The sequence below is a fragment of the Cibotium barometz genome, chromosome 27 (assembly GCF_041138505.1).
Source record: "Cibotium barometz isolate CiBa-2024 chromosome 27, ASM4113850v1, whole genome shotgun sequence".
NCBI classification, from domain to species: domain Eukaryota; kingdom Viridiplantae; phylum Streptophyta; class Polypodiopsida; order Cyatheales; family Cibotiaceae; genus Cibotium; species Cibotium barometz.
The window spans coordinates 24,449,311-24,472,645 of NC_141072.1; the positions used below are offsets into that span (position 1 = coordinate 24,449,311).

Below are 23,335 nucleotides of genomic sequence, written 5' to 3' on the forward strand. Positions count from 1 at the left end.
CCTCTCTTCGAGATGTTGGCTGTAAGGTTTTAAGCAAGGCTGCATAAAATTCCAGAATTGTCAATTCTGAGATCAATCTTTCTTTTTCCGTTGCTTCACTTGGTTTAGATGAGGAACATCTCGTAGCATGATCATCTTCTAGCATGTTGTCATCTAAACGTATTGCTTCTTTGCAACATTGATCGAATGTTTTCAGATTAGATACAATGATCAAGTTATGTAAGCTGTTATTCTTTAAACCCATCATGAAACATCTCCTCAATATTGAACATCGTTTAATTTTTCCCATGACTCACAACGTGAGTCCAAGAGTTTTATCCGAAGGATAAAATCTCTAATGGATTCATTGGGTTGGCATTCAATTGAATAGAGTTCTATTGTTGCACTTCACCGATGACCTTGTCTGGAAAAGCCATGTATAAAGGCTGATTTCAAGGTTTTAAAGTTGGTCTTGATCGCCGGCATCAATGCGATGAACCATCGACTAGCTTTTCCTTCTAAGCATAAGTTCAATGCATGTACCTTAGTGGGACAATTAGGATTTCCAAAGGCTTCACATCTCTATTCAAACATTTGAATTGAACAGGATCTGTTGTTCCGTCATATTTGCCCATTATTTTGGAAATTTGTACAGCCCTATTTTTGTATGAGTCATTGAGACCGTATGTGAGTGCTCTTGTTGGAAGAGACTCAGTGAGTCCTTGGGCCACCCCCCTTCCTAGACTAGTCAGTATGTCCAGGTGTGGGCATCCAGGAAAGGGTTGGTACTTATAGAATTTATAAGAATGTTAGGCAAGTGGCCAAAGCACAGTGGAATCGAAGTGACAAGGGGTGTAAAACCCGATGACACGTTTGTTTAGGCATGGTCAATGGCATGTGGAGGTGAATTGGCAACATGGATCTCAATGGCTTGAAGATGTCAGCCATTGGGTTCAGTCCTTGTGTAATTGCAGGCCATCCCTCTATTGTGGCCATGTCAGAGTGCCTAAATGCTCCTTAATGAGCAATCAAAGTTTTTTTTAGAGACACGTGGATTTCTTATTCACGCCGTGAAACACTCTTCAAGCATGAACAGGACTTCACATGGAAATTAAAATTCAATTTTTAATTATTAATTTTTATTTTTATTTTTTATCACGTGAACTTCTTTTTGATGTTGTGAAACACTCTTCATGTGTGAACAGGACTTCATGTGGGATTAAATTTTGATTTTGATTTTTTATTTTATCATTGCATGAACTTCTTTTCACGCCGTAAACACTCTTCACATGTGTGAACAAGACTTCAGGTGGGATTAAATTTTGATTTTATTTTCTTTATTTTATTCTTTTTTTCCACGTGAACTTTTGTTTCACGCCATGAAAAACTTTTCATGCTTAAATCGGACTACACGTAGGATTGAATTTTAAATTTATAGGAATGTTAGGCAAGGGGCCAAAGCGCGGTGGAATCGAAGTAACAAGGGGTGTAAAACCCGATGACGTTCAGTCCTTGTGTAATTGCAGGCCATCTCTCTATTGTGGCCATGTCAGAGTGCCCAAATGCTCCTTAATGAGCAATCAAAGTTTTTTTTTAATACTTTCCCACAACCCGTTACACCCTCAAGAGGCTTGGCGTACTCTTCCTTGGATCAAATTAGATTAGGCGCTATATGCACGTGAACGACCTCTAAGGTATTTTTCGAAAAAAACGTATACTAAAAACTTCCAAGATGGAAGAGGAGGTCAAGAAACCTATTTTCCATCACTATCACAAGACGAAAATTTTTTTGAGAATTTTTTCCCTGATTCGCAGCACGTTTTTCAGGGTGATCCAAAAGAAATTTTGAAAAACTATGTATGAGGGAGTTGTAGTATTTTTGGAGTACTACAACTTTGTTTTCTTGATTCGTCTGTGTTTTTGTCGTCTAGACCCTCAAAAAGTAGCTCGAATATGGCTCGTCATCGTTTTCGCGCTGTTTTTAATGATTTTTTGGGCTGTTTTGTCTCGATTTTCGGGTCGAATTTTGAGGCTACTGGTCGGAGGCCAAAATGATCGATTTTGACTTCGGACGATCAAGTCCAAAGTCAAAGAGCTCGATATCAACTTTTCGATCAGCCCTAGAGCGCCTTCATCGGATATACGATTTAGGAGATATGGGCCTCCAAACAGGGGTGGTTTCCATAGTCTCTTGTTTTTTGCCGCGTGAATTGGACTTCACGTGTGGGATTAAATTTTGATTTATTTATTTTTTTTGCTCCATGAACTTTTGTTTCACGCCATGCAACTTTTCACGTATGAACCAGACTTCATGTGGGATTAAATTTTGATTTTTATTATTTATTTATTTTTTATTTTTACCGCATGAACTTTTTCACGCCGTGAAATACCACGCGTGAACCGGGCCCGCTTCATGTGAATTAAAATTCATTTTCTTTATCACGTGTGAACTTCTTTTTCATGCCATGAAACACTCTTCACGCGTGAACCAGACTTCACGTGAAATTAAATTTTAATTTTTATCTTTTTTTTATCGCGTGAACTCCACGGACTTCACATGTGGAATTAAATTAAATTCTTTTAATTTTATTATTATTATTTACTGTGAGAACTTTTGTTTCACGTCGTGAAAAGCTTTTCAAGCATAAACTAGACTTCATGTAGTATTAAATTTTGCTTTTTTTTTAAAAAAGCCGCGTGAACTTCTTTTTCATGCCATGAAACACTCTTCACGCATGAACCAGACTTCACGTGGGATTAAATTTCGATTTATTTATTTTTGGTCACGTGAACCGGACTTCACGTGGGATTAAATTTTGGTTTTTTTTTGACGCGTCAACTTCTATTTCACGTCGTGAAAAACTTCACACTTGAACCGGACTTCACGTGGGATTATATTTTGATTTTTTATTTTTTACCGCGTGAATTTTTGCACGTCGTGAAACACTCTTCACTCGTGAACCAGACTTCACGTGGAAATTAAAATTTGATTTTATTTTTATTTTTTATTTTACCTCGTGAACCAAACTTCACGTGGAAATAAATTTTATTTTTTTAATTAATTAATTTATTTTTGAAGCATAAACTTCTGTTTCACTCCGTGAAAAACATTTCACGCGTGAACCGGACTTCACGTGGGACTAAATTTTGATTTTTTTTTGTTGCATATACTTCCTTTTCACGCCGTGAAACACTCTTCATGTGTGAACAAGATTTCGTGTGGAAATTAAAATTCAATTTTTCTTACTTTTTTTAATTTTTATCGCATGAATTGAACTTCACGTGCGATTAAATTTTATATTTTTTTATTTTTTGCCGCGTAAATTGTTTTTTGCCACGTGAACTCTTCACTCGTGAACCAAACTTCACTGGAAATGAAGTCTGATTTTTTTTTACGCGTGAACTTCTTTTTCAAGCCGTGAAACACTCTTCACACATGAACTCGACTTAACATGGGATTAAATTTTAATTTTTTATTTCTTATTTTTTTAAACCTCCTGAACTTCTGTTTCACGTAGTGAAAAATATATTAAGTGTGAACCAAAATTTACATGGGATTAAATTTTGATTTTCTTTTGACGTGTGAACTTCTTTTTCACGCCATGAAACACTCTTTACATGTGAACTAGACTTCACGTGGAAATTAAAATTCTATTTTTTTTAATTTTAATTTTATATTTATTTTATTGCGTGAAGTGAACTTCACGTGGGATTAAATTTTGATTTTTTTTATTTTTTACCACTTGAACTTTTGTTTCACGTTATGAAAAATGCATGAATCAAACTTCAGGTGGGATTAAATTTTGAATTTTTTTAAAAAAAATTTGTATCGCTTGAACTTCTCTTTCACGCTGTGAAACTCTTCACGTGTGAACTGGACTTCACGTGGAAATTAAAATTCGACCTTTTTTTTTTGCCACGTGAACGAGACTTCACGTGGGATTAAATTCTGATTTATGTTTTTTATTTTTTGCCGCATAAACTTCTTTTTCATGCCGTGACACACTTTTCACGCGTGAAGCGGACTTCACGTGGAAATTGAAATTTGAGTTTTTTAATTTTAATTTTAATTTTTTTTTTTTTTTGTGTGAATTAGAATTCACATGGAATTTTTTTTTGCTGCTTTAACTAGACTTCACGTGGGATTAAATTTGAGTTTTTATTTTATTTTCTTTTTTTGGGTCGTGTGAACTTATGTTTCATGCCATGAAAAACTTTTCAGGCATGAACCGGACTTCATGTGGGATTAAATTTTGATTTAATTGTATTTTGTTTTTTGCCGCGTGAACTTCGTGACTTATGTTTCATGTCGTTTTGAAAAACTTTTCACGTGTGAACCGGACTTTACGTGGGATTAAATGTTGATTCTTGTTTTTTTTAAAACTACGTCAACTTCTTTTTCATGCCGTGAAACACTCAGCACATGTGCATTACCTTCATGTGGAAATTAAAATTTTAAATTTTTTTAATGCCGCATGAACTTCTGTTTCACGCCGTGAAAAACTTTTCATGTGTGAACCAAACTTCATGTGGGATTAAATTTCATTTTTTTAAAAAAAAACCGCGTGAACTTCTTTTTCACCTTGTGAAACACTCTTTACGCGTGAACCGGATTTCATGTGGAAATTAAAATTTCATTTTTTTGGTGTTTCACACCGTGAAAAACTTTTCACACGTGTATCCAACTTCGTGTGGAATCAAACTTCAATTTGTTTGTTTTTTGACGCGTGGACTTCTTATTCACGCCGTGAAACATTCTTCACGCATGAACCGGACTTCACGTGAAAATTAAAATTTAATTTTTTAATTCTTTATTTTTATTTTTATTTTTACCGCGTGAACTTCTTTTTGACGTCGTGAAACACTCTTCATATGTGGGATTAAATTTGGATTTTGATTTTTTATTTTATTATCGTTTGAACTTCTTTTTCACGTCGTTGAACGCTCTTCACATGTGTGAACTGGACTTCAAGTGAGATTAAATTTTGATATTATTTTCTTTATTTTATTCTTTTTTTCCACGTGAACTTCTGTTTCACGCCATGAAAAACTTTTCACACTTAAACCGAACTACACATGGGATTAAATTTTTATTTTTTTTTATTTTTCATTTTGGCCGCATGTTCTTTTTCACGCTATGAAACACTCTTCACGCATGAACCAGACTTCACGTGAAAATTAAAATTCAACTTATTTATATTTTTTTGTTGACACGAACTTCTTTTTCACGCTGTGAAACACTCTTCACGTGTGAACTAGACTTCACGTGGAACTTAAATTTTATTTTTTTTAAATTTATTTTTTTGCATCGCATAAACTTTTATTTCATGCCGTGAAAAAATTTTCACACGTGAATCGGACTTCACGTGGGATTAAATCTTGATATTTTATTTTTTTATCGTGTGAACTTCTTTTTCATGTCGTGAAACACTCCATGCGTGAATCCATGTGTGAATCGAACTTCACATGAAAATTAAAATTTAGTTTTTTATTTTATAATTTGTAAACCACATGAACCGGACTTCACGTGGGGATTAAATTTTGATTTTTTATTTTTTATTTAATTTTTTACCACATGAAATTCTTTTTCACGTTATGAAACACTCTTCACGCGTAAACCGGACTTCACCTGGAATTAATTTTTTTTTAATTTTATCGCGTGAACCGGACATCACATGTGGGATTAAATTTTGGTTTTGTTTTTACCCATAAACTTCTTTTTCATGCCGTGAAACACTCTTCACGCATGAACCAAACTTCACGTGGAAATCAAAAATTGATTATATTTTTATTTTTTAATTTATCGCATGAATTGGACTTTACGTGGGATTAAATTTTTATTTTTTAATTTATTATTAATTTTTTACCATGTGAACTTCTATTTCAATCTGTGAAAAACACGCGTGAATCGGACTTCACATGGGATTAAATTTTATTTATTTTTTTGATGCATGAACTTCCATTTCACGGCCATGAAACACTCTTCATGTGTCGTGTGAATAGGACTTCACATGGAAAAAAATATTTGAATATTTTTATTTTTTATTTTTTTAAATGATTAGCGCGTGAATCCGACTTCACGTGGGATTAAATTTTAAATTTTAAATTTTAAATTTATTTATTTTTGCTGTGTGAACTTCTCTTTCACTCCCTGAAAAACTTTTCATGCAAGAACTGGACTTCACATGGGATTAAATTTTGATTTTTTTTTTCACGCGTGAACCGAACTTCACATGGAAACTAAAATTCGATTTTTTTTATTTTTATTTGCCACATTAACTGGACTTCACATGGGATCAAATTTTGATTTTTTCTTATTTTTTGCTGCATGAACTCCGTGGACTTCACATGGGATTAAATTTCAGTTTTTTTTCCTCGTGAACTATTTCACGTCGTGTAAAACTATTCATGTGTGGATTAAATTTCAGTTTTTTTTCCCTCGTGAACTTCTATTTCACGTCGTGTAAAACTATTCATGTGTGAATCGAACTTCATGTGGGATTAAATTTTCATTTATTTATTTTTTGATGCGTGAACTTTTGTTTCACACGTGAAGCGGACTTCAAGTGAAAATTAAAATTCAAGTTTTTTTTGTCGCGTTAACTTCTATTTCATGCTGTGAAAAACTTTTCACGTGTGAACTGGACTTATATGGGATTAAATTTTAAATTTTTTTTCTTTTTGGCGAGTGAACTTCTTTCTCACGCTATGAAATACTCTTTACACGTGAACCAGACTCCACGTGGAAATTAATTTTTAATTTTTTAATTTTTTATTTATTTTTGCTACGTGAACCAAACTTCACGTGGGATTAAATTTTGTTTTTTTTAAATTTTCTTTTTGCTGCATGAACTTTTGTTTCATGCCGTGAACCGAATACGTGTGATTAAATTCAAAAAAAAATTTACCCCGTGAATCGAACTTCACATGGGATTAATTTTAGTTTTTTTTGTATTTTTTTGCCACCTAAACTTCTATTTCAGGCCGTGTATTTTCACACTTGAACCGGACTTCACGTGGGATTAAATTTTGATTTTTTTTATTTCTTTTTTTTTACGTGTGAACTTTTCATGCTTGAAGTGACTTCACGTGATTAAATTTTGATTCTTTTTTTTCTTTTTCTTTGTTGACGCGTGAACTTCTTTTTCACGCCGTAAAACACTTTTCATGCGTGAACCAAAAATTAAAACTCAGAAATTTTTTTTTACCACGTGAACTTTTGTTTCACGTCGTAAAAACTTTTCACGTGTGAACTGGACTTCATGCAGGATTAAATTTTGATTTTTTGATTTTTTATTTTTTACCACATGAAATTCTTTTTCACGCCGTGAAACACTTCTCGCGCATAAACTAGACTTCATCTAGAAATTAAAATTTAATTTTATTATTATTATTATTATTTTGCCACGTGAATCGGACTTCACGTGGGATTAAATTTCAAAAAAAATATTTTTTTATAATTTTTTTTCTGCGTGAACTTTTTCCTATCGTGAAACACTCTTCATGCGTGAATCGGACTTTACGTGGAAATTAAAATTCAATTTATTTTTATTTTTTCTTTTGCCACGTGAACCGGACTTTACATGAAATTAAATTTTATTTTTCAACTATTTTTTTTATTTTGTGGCCACGTGAACATTTGTTTCACTTCGTGAAAAACATTTAACGCGTGAACCAGACCTCACGTAGGATTAAAGTTTGAAAAAAAAATTAGTTTGACGCGTGACCTTCTTTTCATGTTGTGAAACACTTTTCACGTATGAACAAGACTTCACGTGGAAATTAAAATTTGATTTTTTTAATTTTAATTTTAACTTTCTTTTAAAAAAACGCATGAACTAGACTTCACATGGTGGGATTAAATTTTAATTTTAATTTATATTTTTTTACCATACGAACCAAAATTCACGTGTGAACCTGACTTCACGTGAATTTTATTTTTTTTAACCATGTGAACTCGAATTCACATGGGATTAAATTTTATTTTTTATTAAAAAAAATTGCATGCATGAACTTCTTTTTCACGCCTTGAAAACCTTTTCATACGTGAACTAGACTTCACGTGGGATTAAGTTTTAATTTAATTTATTTTTCTTTTTATTTTTTTTTATCATGTGAACTTTTATTTCACGCCGTGAAAAACCGTGAACCAGACTTCACGTGTGACTAAATTTTGGTTCTCCCTTTTTTTAGCTGCGTGAACTTTTTTATACCATGAAATACTCTTCACCTGTGAACCGGACTTCATATGGAAATTAAATTTTATTTATTTTTGCCACGTGAACTTCTTTTTCATGCCCTGAAACACTCTTCATGAGTAAACCAAACTTTACGTGAAAATTAAAATTTGATTTTATCTATTTATTTTTTATTTCATTTTTTGCCAACGTGAACTGGTCTTCACGTGCGATTAAATTTTAATTTTTATTTCATTTTTTGCCAACGTGAACTGGTCTTCACGTGCGATTAAATTTTGATTTTTATTTTAATTTTTTTTGTCGCGTGAACTTCTTTTTCATGCCGAATGAAACACTCTTCACGCGTGAACCAAACTTCACGTGAGATTAAATTTTGATTTTTTTAAAAAAAAATTAAATTTCAAAATTTATATTTTCATTTGCCTGTGTACGCCGTTTCACGTGTGAACTAGACTTCACGTAGGATTAAGTTATGATATTATATTTTTTATTTTTTTGAATCATGAGCTTTTTCATGCCGTGAAACTCTCCACGTGTGAGCCAGACTTCACGTGAAAATTAAAATTATTATTTTTTATTTTTGCTGCATCATGAACCGTTCTTCACGTGGGATTAAATTTTAAATTTTTCATATTTTTTTTACCCCTGAACTTTTGTTTCACATTGTGGAAAACTTTTCACACGTGAACCAGACTTCACATGGGATTAAATTTTGATTTTTTTAAACATTTATCGCGAGAATTTCTCTTGGATGCCGTGAAAAAGTTTTCATGCGTGAACCAGATCTCACATGGGATTAAATTTGGATTCTTTTTTTTAAATCGCGTGAACTTCTATTTGATGCCATGAAACACTCTTCACGCCGCTTAAACTGGACTTCACATGGAAATTAAAACTCGAATTTATTTTTTTTACCGCATGAACTTCTGTTTCACAAAATGAAAATCTTTTCACGTGTGAACCACACTTCATGAGAGATTAATTCTTTTTTAATTTTTTAAAACTTTTTTTATTCGTGCGTGAACATCTTTTTCATGCCATGAAACACTCTTCACGTGTGAGCCGGACTTCATGTGAAAATTAAAATTAAAATTTCTTTTTTGTCACATGAACTTCTGTTTCAGGCCGTGAAAAACTTTTCACACATGAACCGGACTTCACGTGGAAATTAAAAAATTTAAGTTTTTTAATTCTTTATTTTTATTTTATTTTTTACCACGTGAACTTCTTTTCCATGCTGTGAAACACTCTTCACGCATGAACCGGACTTCACGTAGGATTAAGTTTTGATTTTTAATTTTTATTTTTTTGACTGGTGAACTTTTTCACGTCGTGAAACACTCTTCACACGTGAACCGAACTTCACTTAGAAATTAAAATTTGATTTTTCTATTTTTATTTTTACCACTCTTGTAAATCGGTCTTCACAATCGGTCATCACGTGGGCTTAAATTTCAATTTCTTTATTTTTTTTAAAACCCTGTGAACTTCTTTTTTACGCTATGAATCACTCTTCACGTATGAACCGGACTTCACATGGGATTACATTTCTTTTTCTTTTTTTTTATCACGTGAACCAGACTTCACGTGAGATTATTATTATTATTATTTTTATTTTTTGCCGCGTGAACTTTTGTTTTACGCCGTGAAAAACTACCATGAGCTTCTTTTTCACACAGTGAACCGGACTTCACGTGGAATTAAATTTTGATTTTTTTTAAATTACCACCATGAGCTTCTTTTTCACACAGTGAAACACTCTTCACGCGTGAACCAAACCTCACTTGGGATTAAATTTTAATTTTTTTTAATTTTAGTTTTTTTTCTCGTGAATCTCTGTTTCACGTCGTGAAAAACTTTTCATACATGAATCGGACTTCAGGTGGGATTAAATTTTGATTTTTTTTCCACTGCATGAACTAAACTTCACATGGGATTAAATTTTAATTTTTTATTTTATTTTTTAAAATTTTTATTTTTTATTTGCCACATGAACTTCTATTTCACACCGTGGAAAAAACTTTTCACGCATGAACCGAACTTCACGTGGGATTGAATTTTGATTTATTTATTTTACCGCATGAACTTCTTTTTCACGCTATGAAACACTCTTCACGTGGGAATTGGACTTCACGTGAAAATTAAAATTTGATTTTATTTTTATTTTTTATCTTACCACATGAATCAGACTTCACGTGGGGATTAAATTTTGATTTTATTTTTTATTTTTTACCGCGTGAACTTCTATTGTTCGACGTGAAAAACTTTTCACGCGTAAACCAGACTTCACGTGGGATTAAATTTAGATTTTTTATTTTTTTTTGACGCGTGAACTTCTTTTTCAAGCCGTGAAACACTCTTCACGCGTGAACCGAACTTCACGTGGAAAATAAAATTTAATTTTCTTATTTTTATTTCTATTTTTATTTTTACCGTGTGAACTGGTCTTCTGGTGGGATTAAATTTTGATTTTTTTAAAAAATTTTTTAAACCTGTGAACTTCTTTTTCATGTCGTGAAACACTCTTCACGTGGGATTTGTTTTTTCGTAGCGTGAAACAGATCATCACGTGGGAATAAATTTTAGTTATTTTTTTTAACTGCGTGATTTTCTGTTTCACGCCATGAAAAACTTTTAACACGTAAACCGAACTTTACGTGGGATGAAATTTTATTTTTGCCACGTGAACTTTTGTTTCATGCCGTGAAAAACTTTTCACGCATGAACCGAACTTCATGTGGGATTAAATTTTGTTTTTTTTTTTTTGCCGTGTGAACTTTTTTTCATGTCGTGAAACACTCTTCATGCTTGAACTGGACTTCACGTGGAAGTTAAAATTAAAATTTTTGTTTTTACTACATGAACTTCTGTTTAACGCCATGAAAAACTTTTCGTGTGTGAACCGTACTTCATTTGGGGTTAAATTATATTTTTTACATTTTTTTTGCCATGTGAACATCTTTTTCACGTCGTGAAACACTATGTGAATCGAAATTCACGTGAAAATTAAAATTTGAATATTTTTTTTGCTACGTGAGCTTTTGTTTCACGCCATGAAAAACTTTTCACGCATGAACTGGACTTCACGTAGGATTAAATTTTATTTTTTCTATTTTTTATTTTTTGACATGTGAACTTCTTTTTCACGCCGTGAAACACTCTTCACGCGTGAACTTCGGACTTCACGTGGAAATAATATTTTTACTGCGTAAACTTCTTTTTCATGCTATGACACACTCTTCATGCTGTCGTGCCATGGTACGTCTATGGTGTGAAACCATGCATATGAGGCCATCAAAATGCAAATCCAGATGCATGGGATTAAGTGCCATGACTTGAGTCATTATATGATGCCTAAGTACATATGTTCATATTGTAAATGAGGATAAGACGAGCTGAGACTGAGTCAGGTCTCAAAGCCTGTGTACATAACGGGTGTAGTAGGTGTTTTAACACTTGGATAGTGTGATGTTTTTAGTTGAGGAAAAGGGCAGTCTTTTGCTGTGCAGATGCATGCTTGAAGGCCAGGCAAACAATGGAGAAATGTGTGAGTTTTTGTGAAGTGCACAGGCTGATAAGGAGCCATTTTGGAGGGCAGATAGCAGGAGCTGGGAGTGCCTGATGGGTATGTGATGAATTGAAGAGTTGTGGTCAAACATGCTATGAACAACTTCCTAGAAGGAAATTTTTGTAGAGGAGCTACAGTTTGAGATCTTTTTAGCACCCAAGGTGGGTACTTTTCATCCGGAATAGCTACAGATGATAGATGGCTAGTTTGAAGCGGCTTTTGTGTGCACATGATGAGCATGCTGTGGTGAGACCCAGGTGTCTGGACATAGGTGGTCATATGGAATTCAAGGCCATGAAGTTGGATTGGTGATCGGGTGCGTGCGGTGAGATATGGACACACCAACTAGGGCACCTTTCATGATGTGCAGGAAAGAACTAGATTTTTTTGTAAGTGTTGAGTACGGGGATGGCAACTAGAACTTTTGCACGCCTTGGACGGATGGCTTCTTGATGGAGTTTTTGTGCACAGAGGCTATGGAAGGTACCCGGGTATGTGGACAAGAGGGTGATCTAATTAGCTTGGCAAGCAGAGGGCAACTGGCAGACAGCAAGGCAGGTGGGCGTTGCCATGGTGGACTTCTCGCTTGGGAGTAGGTATGCTTTGGAGTGGGCTCTCAAGAACATAGTGAAGGAAGGGGATCACCTCATGTTTGTGGTTGTCAACAAGAAACTAAATGAGATGGGCGAAATGCATCTGTGGGAAGACACCGGATCTCCTTTGATCCCGCTTGTGGACTTTGCATCACCTAGCATTCCAAGCAAGTATGGGGTTCCGCAGGATGGTGAGCTTCTCTGTTTGCTGCAGGAGGAGGTGCGACAAAAGCAACTACTGGTGGTCGTTAAGATCTATTGGGGTGATGCAAGGGAGAAGATATGTGATGCTGTAGTTGATCTGCCCTTGGATTGCATTGTGATGGGGAGTAGAGGCCTTGGAACACTGAAAAGAGCACTTCTTGGTAGTGTGAGCAACTATGTTGTGAGCAATACCCCTTGCGTGAGAATCCAAATGACAATAGCAGACGTATACGCAAGGTGGTGGCTTGCGTGGCAAAAAACACGATGGATTTTTTTTAAAAAAAGGGGAATATCCGAATAATAAGGAGGCGCAAGCGTATTTTTTAATTTGGGAAAATGCGATTTCTGGGCTGCAAAAGCGAAGGAAGCCCGATTCTCTTGCGGGAAAGAAATGGGGAAAAAACCAGAAACGCAGAGAAGAGGGGGGGGATATGCAGAAACGAGGGGGAGGAAATACCAGAGTTTGGATTTTTGCAGAATATCTTGTTTTGTGAAGACAACTTCTGTTCAAGCCTTGTAGGAGTTTGAATTACAGAGGAAATCAAGCTGCATCTAGTGATACACTTCCTGAAATTTTTGAAAAATGAAGGGAACCGCTGCCGAATTCATGCAAAGGACGACTGGCTGAAGCCTTGGAGAGATGCCTGGGTAATTGTGTAGAAGCTGAGGCTTCCGTTTATGATAATAAGCTGCTGGCGTCGACTGAAGCTGAGGAGTCGCTTGCATCAACCAGAGGAGCTAAGGTGGTCGTGAAGTTGGCAAAGGATGATTATCAGAAAGCTGCAGTTTTTCGTCATCCTTCTTTTGTCGCTATTGGTGATATCAAAGAGGTAAAGACTCCTTTAGCAATTTTGGCGGCAGAAATAGCCCATAAGAGGCACATCAAAAAAATTGTAGAATGGTTTTGGAGATTTACTTTAGAAGTGTTGGTGCTATGGATATGGTGGAGGCTGATGCATGCTAGCTGGGAGACCGTCCTTATCCATGAATACAAATACAAAGTAAATTTATTCTATCTTCGGATGTACATAACCTATAACATCAATGTATAAAGGAGGAGATTGACAATCCTTGAGGATATCACTTGTTGGGACTTAATGAGTAGGCTATGATGCATTGATGGATTAAAGTTGTTAATCAAGCATGATGCTACCCAATAAACATATGTATCGAAGCTGCTCCATTGATGCTCTTATGGGTTGTATTAAGTCCCTTGCCTTACAAGGGGAGGTGCTCTTTTTTTTGTGTACATGGTGAGTGGTTATTTTAGTTTGGATAAAGGAAGGTTTTTAAATCTACAGAGGCGAGAGAGAGTGAAGCCCTGGGTTCTGCAGATAGACGAGAAAGTTATAACCTTGGATTTTGGTTTGAGCCATGATGCTTATGATGGTTTTTGGTACAACTCATATGTTTTGCTGAGATTTGGTATGTAAATATTATGGTTCCATCCTCTGCTGGTGATTTCCCTTGAAGAGTTATATGTTTTGTTTCCTTGCTGGGATTTGAAGCTACTCTCACAGCCAGAAATCTCGCACTTTCCCAGCGATACCACCCATGTTCCGACAGACTTGGTGAACCCGACGTGAAACTGCTGGGGTGAGAGTGTGGTGAAATATACAGGGAAGCTATGGCTGAGAATCCTGAGGGACAGGGGGTTCATTTTGACCCCGGGGTTATGCAAATGTTTCAGATGTTTACTATGTATATGCAACAGCAGCAAGCTGCTGAGAGGGGGCAAATTTCCACGACTAAAGCACTGCAGTCAATTGTGAAAAAGGTGGATCAATTTGATGGTAAGGACATCACAAAGTACCTATGCAATTACACAAAGGAAATGGAGCTAAACAGGGTGACTGAGGAGGATATGGTTCGAAGCTTTGAGCTGGTATGTGTTCCTGAAATAAGAGAGCGCATAAGAGGATTACAGGCAACACATGGTGGCAGAAATTGGGAGGAGTTCAAGCTTGCTTTGAAGGATGATTATTTCATGGAGGATTCCGAGCGGGTGACCAAACGAACTTTCTTGGAATGGGTCACAAAACCCAAAATGGGAATTTCTGCCCACAGAGTTGCTAAGAGAGTTTAAGAAGCTGTCAAGGATTGAGTGCACAACCTTGGATAGGGAAAAAACAGAGCTCTTCTTACAAGCAGCTGGGAAAGATCTCCAAGAAAAACTGGAAATTCTCCTTGAGGATAAGAATACACAGTAGGGGCTAAAGAATGATTGGAATGATGTCGAGGATGCGGTCACCATGCTAGCAAAGCGGCAGCGAAGGAGGGATAAAATGGTGATGAGCTCGGTAACTCCTATAACTGCTGTTACCCCCCTGAGAATCTACCAAAACCAGCTGCTGCAATCCCAAAGGTAGAAGGGACGATGGATGAGCTTATTAAGGGCATGCGAGACCTAAAACTGAAGATGTCCAGGATTGAGGAAAAAGAGCTACCATTAGGGCAGGCTTCTATGCAAAGGCCTCAAAGCAAAGAAAGGTTTACATTCAGATGTATATGGTGTGATGACCCAGAACATGCAAAGAAAGACTGTGCTAGCTATAAGGAAGCCCTCAGAAATCAACTTGTGTTTTTCAAAGATAGGAAAATCCACCTTACAGAGACTGGTCTTCCATTATGCACAAACTTTGGAAAAGGAGGGATGAAAAAGCTGGTTGAAGACATGGTCGCTGGACATGCCATCTCTATGGTTGAGGCAGCAACCTATAGGTTAAAGGTTGGTCAATCAAAGCAGGAATCTGAGAATGATGAAGATTATGAGAATGAAGATTTTTGGCCATCAACAATGGAGCTAATTGCATCAAAGAAGGTGTCTAAACAGGCTTTGCATGAGACAGGTGACTGTATACGTCTTGAGACTGGCTGGGAAGAGCCTGTGGATTCTTTATCTGTTCATGCTCCCTACATTGCAAAATGCCAGAATAATGAGGCACAGGTAGAGGAAAAGCGTAAGAGGGAAAATGAGGAAGGAGGGCCATCAAAAAGGGTCACCCGTGGTAGTGAAAAGAAGGATCCTGGGCCATCACATATGCCTCCGCTGCATAGCAGACCTCCACAAGAAGTATCAATGGAAGAAGTGCCAGCAAAAATGAAGCATGAGAAGGAGAAGGGTAAAGGGAAAAGTCCACTCTACAAGCTTCAATCTGATATTGAAGCCGCAAAACAGACCTCAAAAAGGTGCTTGAAGAGAGGATTCTAAACAGTAGGGTGGAATTTACACTAGGGGAAGGGATTGCAAAGAAAGAATTCCATGATGAGATAATTGATATTATACGAAGGAAAAGGCAGTCCATAATTGAATCTATTCCATCACAAGGGGAGACAAGCACTTCCAAGACTCATGGAGTACAGGTACAGCAAAAGGAAGAGAGAGAGAATGTGGTGGAATGTAATCACTCTGCTGAAGGGGCACGACAAGTGCGCTTTGTGGATGAGGATGATGAAAAAGAAGTTCTTACAAAGAGTCATTACTCCAGGAGCCATTGGGCAAGGGCCACCACTGAAACCCTTGTCAAGATAGGTGACTTGGAAGAGCCGTATGTCGCTCTAATCGATCATGGGTCTGAAATAAATCTTATGGCTAAAAATCTCTACAACAAATGTAAGTGGCCAATGGATGTAGATCATGGGTGGATGATTAAAGCAGCTAATAACTCATCTGGAGAGCTCTATGCAGTATGTCCAAATGTAAGGGTAACTATAGGGGATGTGAAAGATGATCAGAACTTCTTTGTTTAAGAAATGTCATCGTATCCCCTCATCCTTGGGCAACCCTACATTACAGCTGTGAGGATGGAAACAAAAGTTTTAGATGATGGCTCGACATATGCAAGAATAAGGAGTAAAGATGGTAAGAAAGCTATTCAGTTCTTGACAGTTTGCATTAACCATGAAAGGAACCGTGAGTCTCTTCGAGCATAGTCACTCCCAAAGATAAACAGAGAATTCATGAACTACCTACAGGGAGATGAGGGATTTTGGCCAGGTGCCATTGTAAAGCGGGATTCCAATGGTACAAAGGAAAATGAGTTCTCGCAGGACTCAATCAATGTAAATAACTTTTCAGTAAATTTTCAGGGATTTTCTAGCTATGGGTCACTGGTCTTTGTAAAAAGCAAGGATTTGAAGTGTGGCATGCGTCGACATGTACAAAATGAACAAAAAAGTCTTGAGCAGTGTGGTCTTTTGGAGAAGACTGAGTTTATTTCAGGGGTGCTTGATGAGGTGTCATTTGTGGATACTATGGGTGTACTTTTTGCTATGGAAAGAGCATGCTTACAGGGTGGAAATGAGATGATAGAGGTGTCATCTGTGAGGATGTATGATATAATCCGAGAATTTGAGGGGATGGAATGTAAAAACATGAATTGTGAGATGGATGCTCATGTTGATACAAAGTATAAAACGGTTGCAAAGAAGGTGAAACCAGCTGCCTTTCCCTTGCCACCACGAAGCAAGGAGAAAAAAGATGAAGCCTCTATGGAACCGAATCTCAGAGATCCGAAGAAAATTGGGCATAAGTTTACACAGGAAACCCTAAAAGAGCTGAAGATTGGTGAAAAGGATTTTCTGTTGCCAGTTGAAAAGAAATGCTTTGAGGAGATGCTTGTCAAACATGGGAAGGCCTTTGCTTTTCAACCGCATGAGATAGGCTGTGTTGATCCAAGCATAATAGCACCAATGGTGATCTTCACTGTTCCACATGTGCCCTGGAACCTGCGAGACTGATTCCAGTACCAAAGGCTCTCTTGCCAAAGCTGATGGAATTACTAAAAGAAAAGATCAGGATGGGAATTTTGGAGCCATCATGTGCTCCATACTCCAACAGATGGTTTACCGTGCCAAAGAAGAATGGAACATTGCGCTTCATTCAAGACATGCAACCTGTAAACAAGGTCACAATCAGGAATGTGGGAGCAGGTCCGATTGTGGACGAGTTTGCAGAAGCATTTACAGGAAAAGCTATATACTCTATGGGTGATCTGTATTCGGGATATGATCAATTCCAGCTAGATATACAAAGCAGGGACTTGACCACAATGAAAACTCCTTTGGGATTGGTAAGAATGTGTACCTTACCACAGGGAGCCACCAACTCAATGGCGCATATGATGAATGGAATGAATAAAGTCTTGCGAGACTTCATACCACAAATAACTATGCCTTTTCTGGATGATGTGCCAATAAAAGGCTGTGATGAGAAAAATAAAGATGGGGATTTGGATTCGAGGGGGTGCCGCAAGTTTGTGGCGAATCATATAAAAGATTGTGATATGATTCTATCCAGGCTTGAAGAGGTGAATCTTACTTTATCTAGATTGAAATCAGTGTTTGGGGTTGGAGAAGTGCTAATAGTGGGGCATCTTTGTAGTACTGATGGACGCCGACCTTGTCTAGCCAAGATAGATGCAATACAAAGAATGAAAGAGATATGCATTAATGTTACAAAGCTAAGGAGATTTCTTGGGGCATGTGTCTTTTATGTTATATGGATCCCACATTATGCACATGTAGCAGATCCTCTTTATCAACTTTTGAGGAAGAATCAAAAATTTTTGTGGAGTACAGCACATATTAAAGCTATGCGGAAGCTGAAATATCTGCTCCAATCATCACCTACTCTAAGGAAGGCAGATTATGAGTGTGCCAGGCCTGTGATTGTTATAGTTGATACTAGTCCTACTGGGATAGGATGGGCAGTAGGACAAGATGATGAGGATGATCACAGGTATGTAATCAGATTTGGAGCAAAGGTATTAAGCATTCGTCAGCGAAATTATCCGCAGATCAAGAGGGAGTTATGGGGAATAGTCACTGCTCTAAAATGTGAAAAAGAATATCTTATTGGGGCATCTGTACTTGTGGAAACTGATTGCTTGCCACTCCTTGGGATGATTGCAAGCTGCACCACTCCAGATATAGCTATGCTTAGGTGGATTGCCTATATCAAGTCACTAAATCCTGAGTTTGAGCATATTGCAGGAAAAGATAACCCAGTTGCAGATATGCTATCAAGAGCCAGGTATGAAGATGAAGAAGGGATGATTAGTGACATTGATGATGTAGGTACAAAATTCTATACTACTGCATATGCGAAAAGGGACCATACTTGCTTATCAAATGCACTTGAGTCTTTTAGTGAGGAAATGTATGAAGGAGATTGGTGGTTGCTTATTGGTCAATACTTGAGTACTTTGACAAGACAAGAAAATTGGTCTGACTCAGAATTTAAGAGGATCCGCAGAAAAGCATATGGGTATTTTCTAAAGGATGGGTACCTGTGGAAGCATCCTAAGCAGAGGAATGCTATGCCACAGAGAGTCATATGTGATAAAGAGACTCAAGGGGAGCTCATGAAAGAATTCCATGAGAGTCTCTGGGCTGGACATCGAAGTGTGTGGGCCACCTTTACCAAAATAAAGGAAAGATATTGGTGGAAAGGAATGTACAAGGATATTTCCCAATATGTGGAAACATGCATGGTATGTCAAATGTACTCAAATGTGCGACATCGTGATGGCTTGCAACCAACCTACCGATCTGCCATGCACTACAAATGGGTAGTGGATCTAGTTACAATGCCTTTGGGAATTTGGCAGATGCGGTATATAGCACTTGCAAGAGAAGATTTGACAAATCACGTGGAAGGGCGTGCTCTTAGAACAAAGAGTACGAAAACAGTATGCAAATTTCTCTTGGAAGATGTGATTTGCCGGTATGGTTGTGTTGGGAAAATAACAGCTGACAGAGATGAGCTAGATGTTGAAGAAGCAAGGGAATTCTTCTCTAGAATTGGCATCAAATTGGCCCTAACATGTGCTTACAACCCTGAGGGCAATGGTAAAAGTGAGCGAGGACATCCTCCAATCATTAAAGCTTTGGCTAAGGCATGCAAAGGAAGAGTACGAGAGTGGCCAAGGCTGCTACCATATGCTTTGTGGGCTGACCGTACAACTCATAGCTCAGTGACAGGATACATGCCTGCAGAATTAATGTATGGTCAGAAGCCAGTAATGCCAGTTGAAGAAGTAGTTCCAACTTGGAATGTATTACCCTGGGTGGAAGAATTGAACATGGAAGACCTCCTTGCATTGCGAATAAGGTAGCTGGAGAGGAGGCCTAAAGATGTAGAGCTTGCTAAAGCTCGTTTGAAAGATGCAAGGTTGAAAAATAAAGAAAGATTTGATAGAAGACACAGACTCCGGCCAAAACCTATTGAAAAAGGTGATTGGGTCCTAATGTATGATAGTAGTCTTGACAACCAATTTACTGTGCAAAGGAAGTTTGCAAAAAGATGGTTTGGCCCATACATTGTCAAGCATGTGCATGGAAATGCCACGTATACCCTGTGTGAGCTTGATGGAACGGAGATAAAGAATCTTGTAGTAGGCAAAAGGATCAAGATGTTTAAAAGAAGGCATGACAGTGATCCTTTTGATTCACAGGAGACTCAGGATGAAAGACTTGACAGTGATAGTATGGATATGGTTGAAGAGGAAGAAGATGATCTTCCTGGTATCAAAATGCAAATCCAGATGCATGGGATTAAGTGCCATGACTTGAGTCATTATATGATGCCTAAGTACATATGTTCATATTGTAAATGAGGTTCAATAAGACGAGCTGAGACTGAGTCAGGTCTCAAAGCCTGTGTACATAACGGGTGTAGTAGGTGTTTTAACACTTGGATAGTGTGATGTTTTTAGTGGAGGAAAAGGGCAGTCTTTTGCTGTGCAGATGCATGCTTGAAGGCCAGGCAAACAGTGGAGAAATGTGTGAGTTTTTGTGAAGTGCACAGGCTGATAAGGAGCCATTTTGGAGGGCAGATAGCAGGAGCTGGGAGTGCCTATGTGATGAACTGAAGAGTTGTGGTCAGACATGCTATGAACAACTTCCTAGAAGGAAATTTTTGCAGAGGAGCTACAGTTTGAGATCTTTTTAGCACCCAAGGTGGGTACTTTTCATCCGGAATAGCTACAGATGATAGATGGCTAGTTTGAAGCGGCTTTTGTGTGCACATGATGAGCATGATGTGGTGAGACCCAGGTGTCTGGACATAGGTGGTCATATGGAATTCAAGGCCATGAAGTTGGATTGGTGATCGGGTGCGTGAGCGGTGAGATATGGACACACCAACTAGGGCACCTTTCATGATGTGCAGGAAAGAACTAGATTTTTTTGTAAGTGTTGAGTACGGGGATGGCAACTAGAACTTTTGCACACCTTGGACGGATGGCTTCTTGATGGAGTTTTTGTGCACAGAGGCTATGGAAGGTACTCGGGTATGTGGACAAGAGGGTGATCTAATTAGCTTGGCAACTGGAGCCTTGAGCAGAGGGCAACTGGCAGACAACAAGGCAGGTGGGCGTTGCCATGGACTTCTCTCTTGGGAGTAGGTATGCTTTGGAGTGGGCTCTCAAGAACATAGTGAAGGAAGGGGATCACCTCATGTTTGTGGTTGTCAACAAGAAACTAAATGAGATGGGCGAAATGCATCTGTGGGAAGACACCGGATCTCCTTTGATCCCGCTCGTGGACTTTGCATCACCTAGCATTGCAAGCAAGTATGGGGTTCCGCAGGATGGTGAGCTTCTCTGTTTGCTGCAGGAGGAGGCGCGACAAAAGCAACTACTGGTGGTCTTTAAGAACTATTGGGGTGATGCAAGGGAGAAGATATGTGATGCTGTAGTTGATCTGCCCTTGGATTGCATTGTGATGGGGAGTAGAGGCCTTGGAACACTGAAAAGAGCACTTCTTGGTAGTGTGAGCATCTATGTTGTGAGCAATACCCCTTGCGTGAGAATCCAAATGACAATAGCAGACGTATACACAAGGTGGTGGCTTGCGTGGCAAAAAACACGATGGATTTTTTTTTTAAAAAAGGGGAATATTCGAATAATAAGGACGCGCAAGCGTATTTTTTAATTTGGGAAAATGCGATTTTTGGGCTGCAAAAGCGAAGGAAGCCCGATTCTCTTGCGGGAAAGAAATGGGGAAAAAACCAGAAACGCAGAGAAGAGGGGGGGATATGTAGAAATGAGGGGGAGGAAAAACCAGAGTTTGGATTTTTGCAGAATATCTTGTTTTGTGAAGACAACTTCTGTTCAAGCCTTGTAGGAGTTTGAATTACAGAGGAAATCAAGCTGCATCTAGTGATACACTTCCTGAAATTTTTGAAAAATGAAGGGAACCGCTGCCGAATTCATGCAAAGGACGACTGGCTGAAGCCTTGGAGAGATGCCTGGGTAATTGTGTAGAAGCTGAGGCTGCCGTTTATGATAATAAGCTGCTGGCGTCGACTGAAGCTGAGGAGTCGCTTGCATCAACCAGAGGAGCTAAGGTGGTCGTGAAGTTGGCAAAGGATGATTATCAGAAAGCTGCAGTTTTTCGCCATCCTTCTTTTGTCGCTATTGGTGATATCAAAGAGGTAAAGACTCCTTTAGCAATTTTGGCGGCAGAAATAGCCCATAAGAGGCACATCAGAAAATTGTAGAATGGTTTTGGAGATTTACTTTAGAAGTGTTGGTGCTATGGATATGGTGGAGGCTGATGCATGCTAGCTGGGAGACCGTCCTTATCCATGAATACAAATACAAAGTAAATTTGTTCTATCTTCGGATGTACATAACCTATAACATCAATGTATAAAGGAGGAGATTGACAATCCTTGAGGATATCACTTGTTGGGACTTAATGAGTAGGATCTATGATGCATTGATGGATTAAAGTTGTTAATCAAGCATGATGCTACCCAGTAAACATATGTATCGACAGTTTGGCAGCTGCTCCATTGATGCTCTTATGGGTTGTATTAAGTCCCTCGCCTTACAAGGGGAGGTGCTCCTTTTTTTGTGTACATGGTGAGTGGTTACTTTAGTTTGGATAAAGGAAGGTTCGTAAATCTACAGAGGTGAGAGAGAGTGAAGCCCTGGGTTCTGCAGACAGACGAGAAAGTTATAACCTTGGATTTTGGTTTGAGCCATGATGCTTATGATGGTTTTTGGTACAACTCATATGTTTTGCTGATATTTGGTATGTAAATATTATGGTTCCATCCTCTGCTGGTGATTTCCCTTGAAGAGTTATATGTTTTGTTTCCTTGCTGGGATTTGAAGCTACTCTCACAGCCAGAAGTCTCGCACTTTCCCAGCGATACCACCCACGTTCCGACAACGCGTAAACCGGACTTCACGTGGGATTAAATTTTGATTTTTTTTTAAATTACCACGTGAACTTCTTTTTCACGTCGTGAAATACTCTTCACGTGTGAACCGGACTTCTTGTGAAATTTAATTTTGATATATATATATATATACATATTTACCGCGTGAACTTTTGTTTCACGCCGTGGGAAAAACTTTTTACGCGTGAATCGGACTTCACGTGGGATTAAATTTTAAATTTTCTTTTAATCGCATGAACTTCACGTGGTAAAAAATAAATTAATTAATTAATTTATATATACATATATACATATATATATATATATATACATATATATATATATACATACATATATATATATATATACATACATATATATATATATACATATATATATAAGTGTCAGATGGCAACGAGATGTTGCAATAGCTAACTTGAGTTGTATTAACCACTTGAAATCATTGTGGACTACTTTAAAGCACTAATGAAAACAGAGATTGACCTAGTTGAATACTAAGATTAAATATACAAATACAGAGAGGAAAGCACGTGTCCATATTGCATGTTTGGAAAGCAACAGAGGACCAGGTTCAACAAAAGCACTTAACAAGGCAAAC

The 23,335-nt window shown here is 37.7% G+C and overlaps 1 protein-coding gene across 1 annotated transcript; it reads left to right on the forward strand.

Moving 5' to 3' along the window:
- Positions 1–20,821: 20,821 nt before the first annotated feature.
- On the forward strand, positions 20,822–22,047 carry LOC147623206 (universal stress protein PHOS34-like). The gene is made up of 3 exons (XM_086821749.1): positions 20,822–20,836; positions 20,916–21,388; positions 21,741–22,047. The coding sequence occupies exons 1-3, from the start codon at positions 20,822–20,824 to the stop codon at positions 22,045–22,047; spliced, it is 795 nt and encodes a 264-aa protein (XP_086677875.1).
- Positions 22,048–23,335: the final 1,288 nt, after the last annotated feature.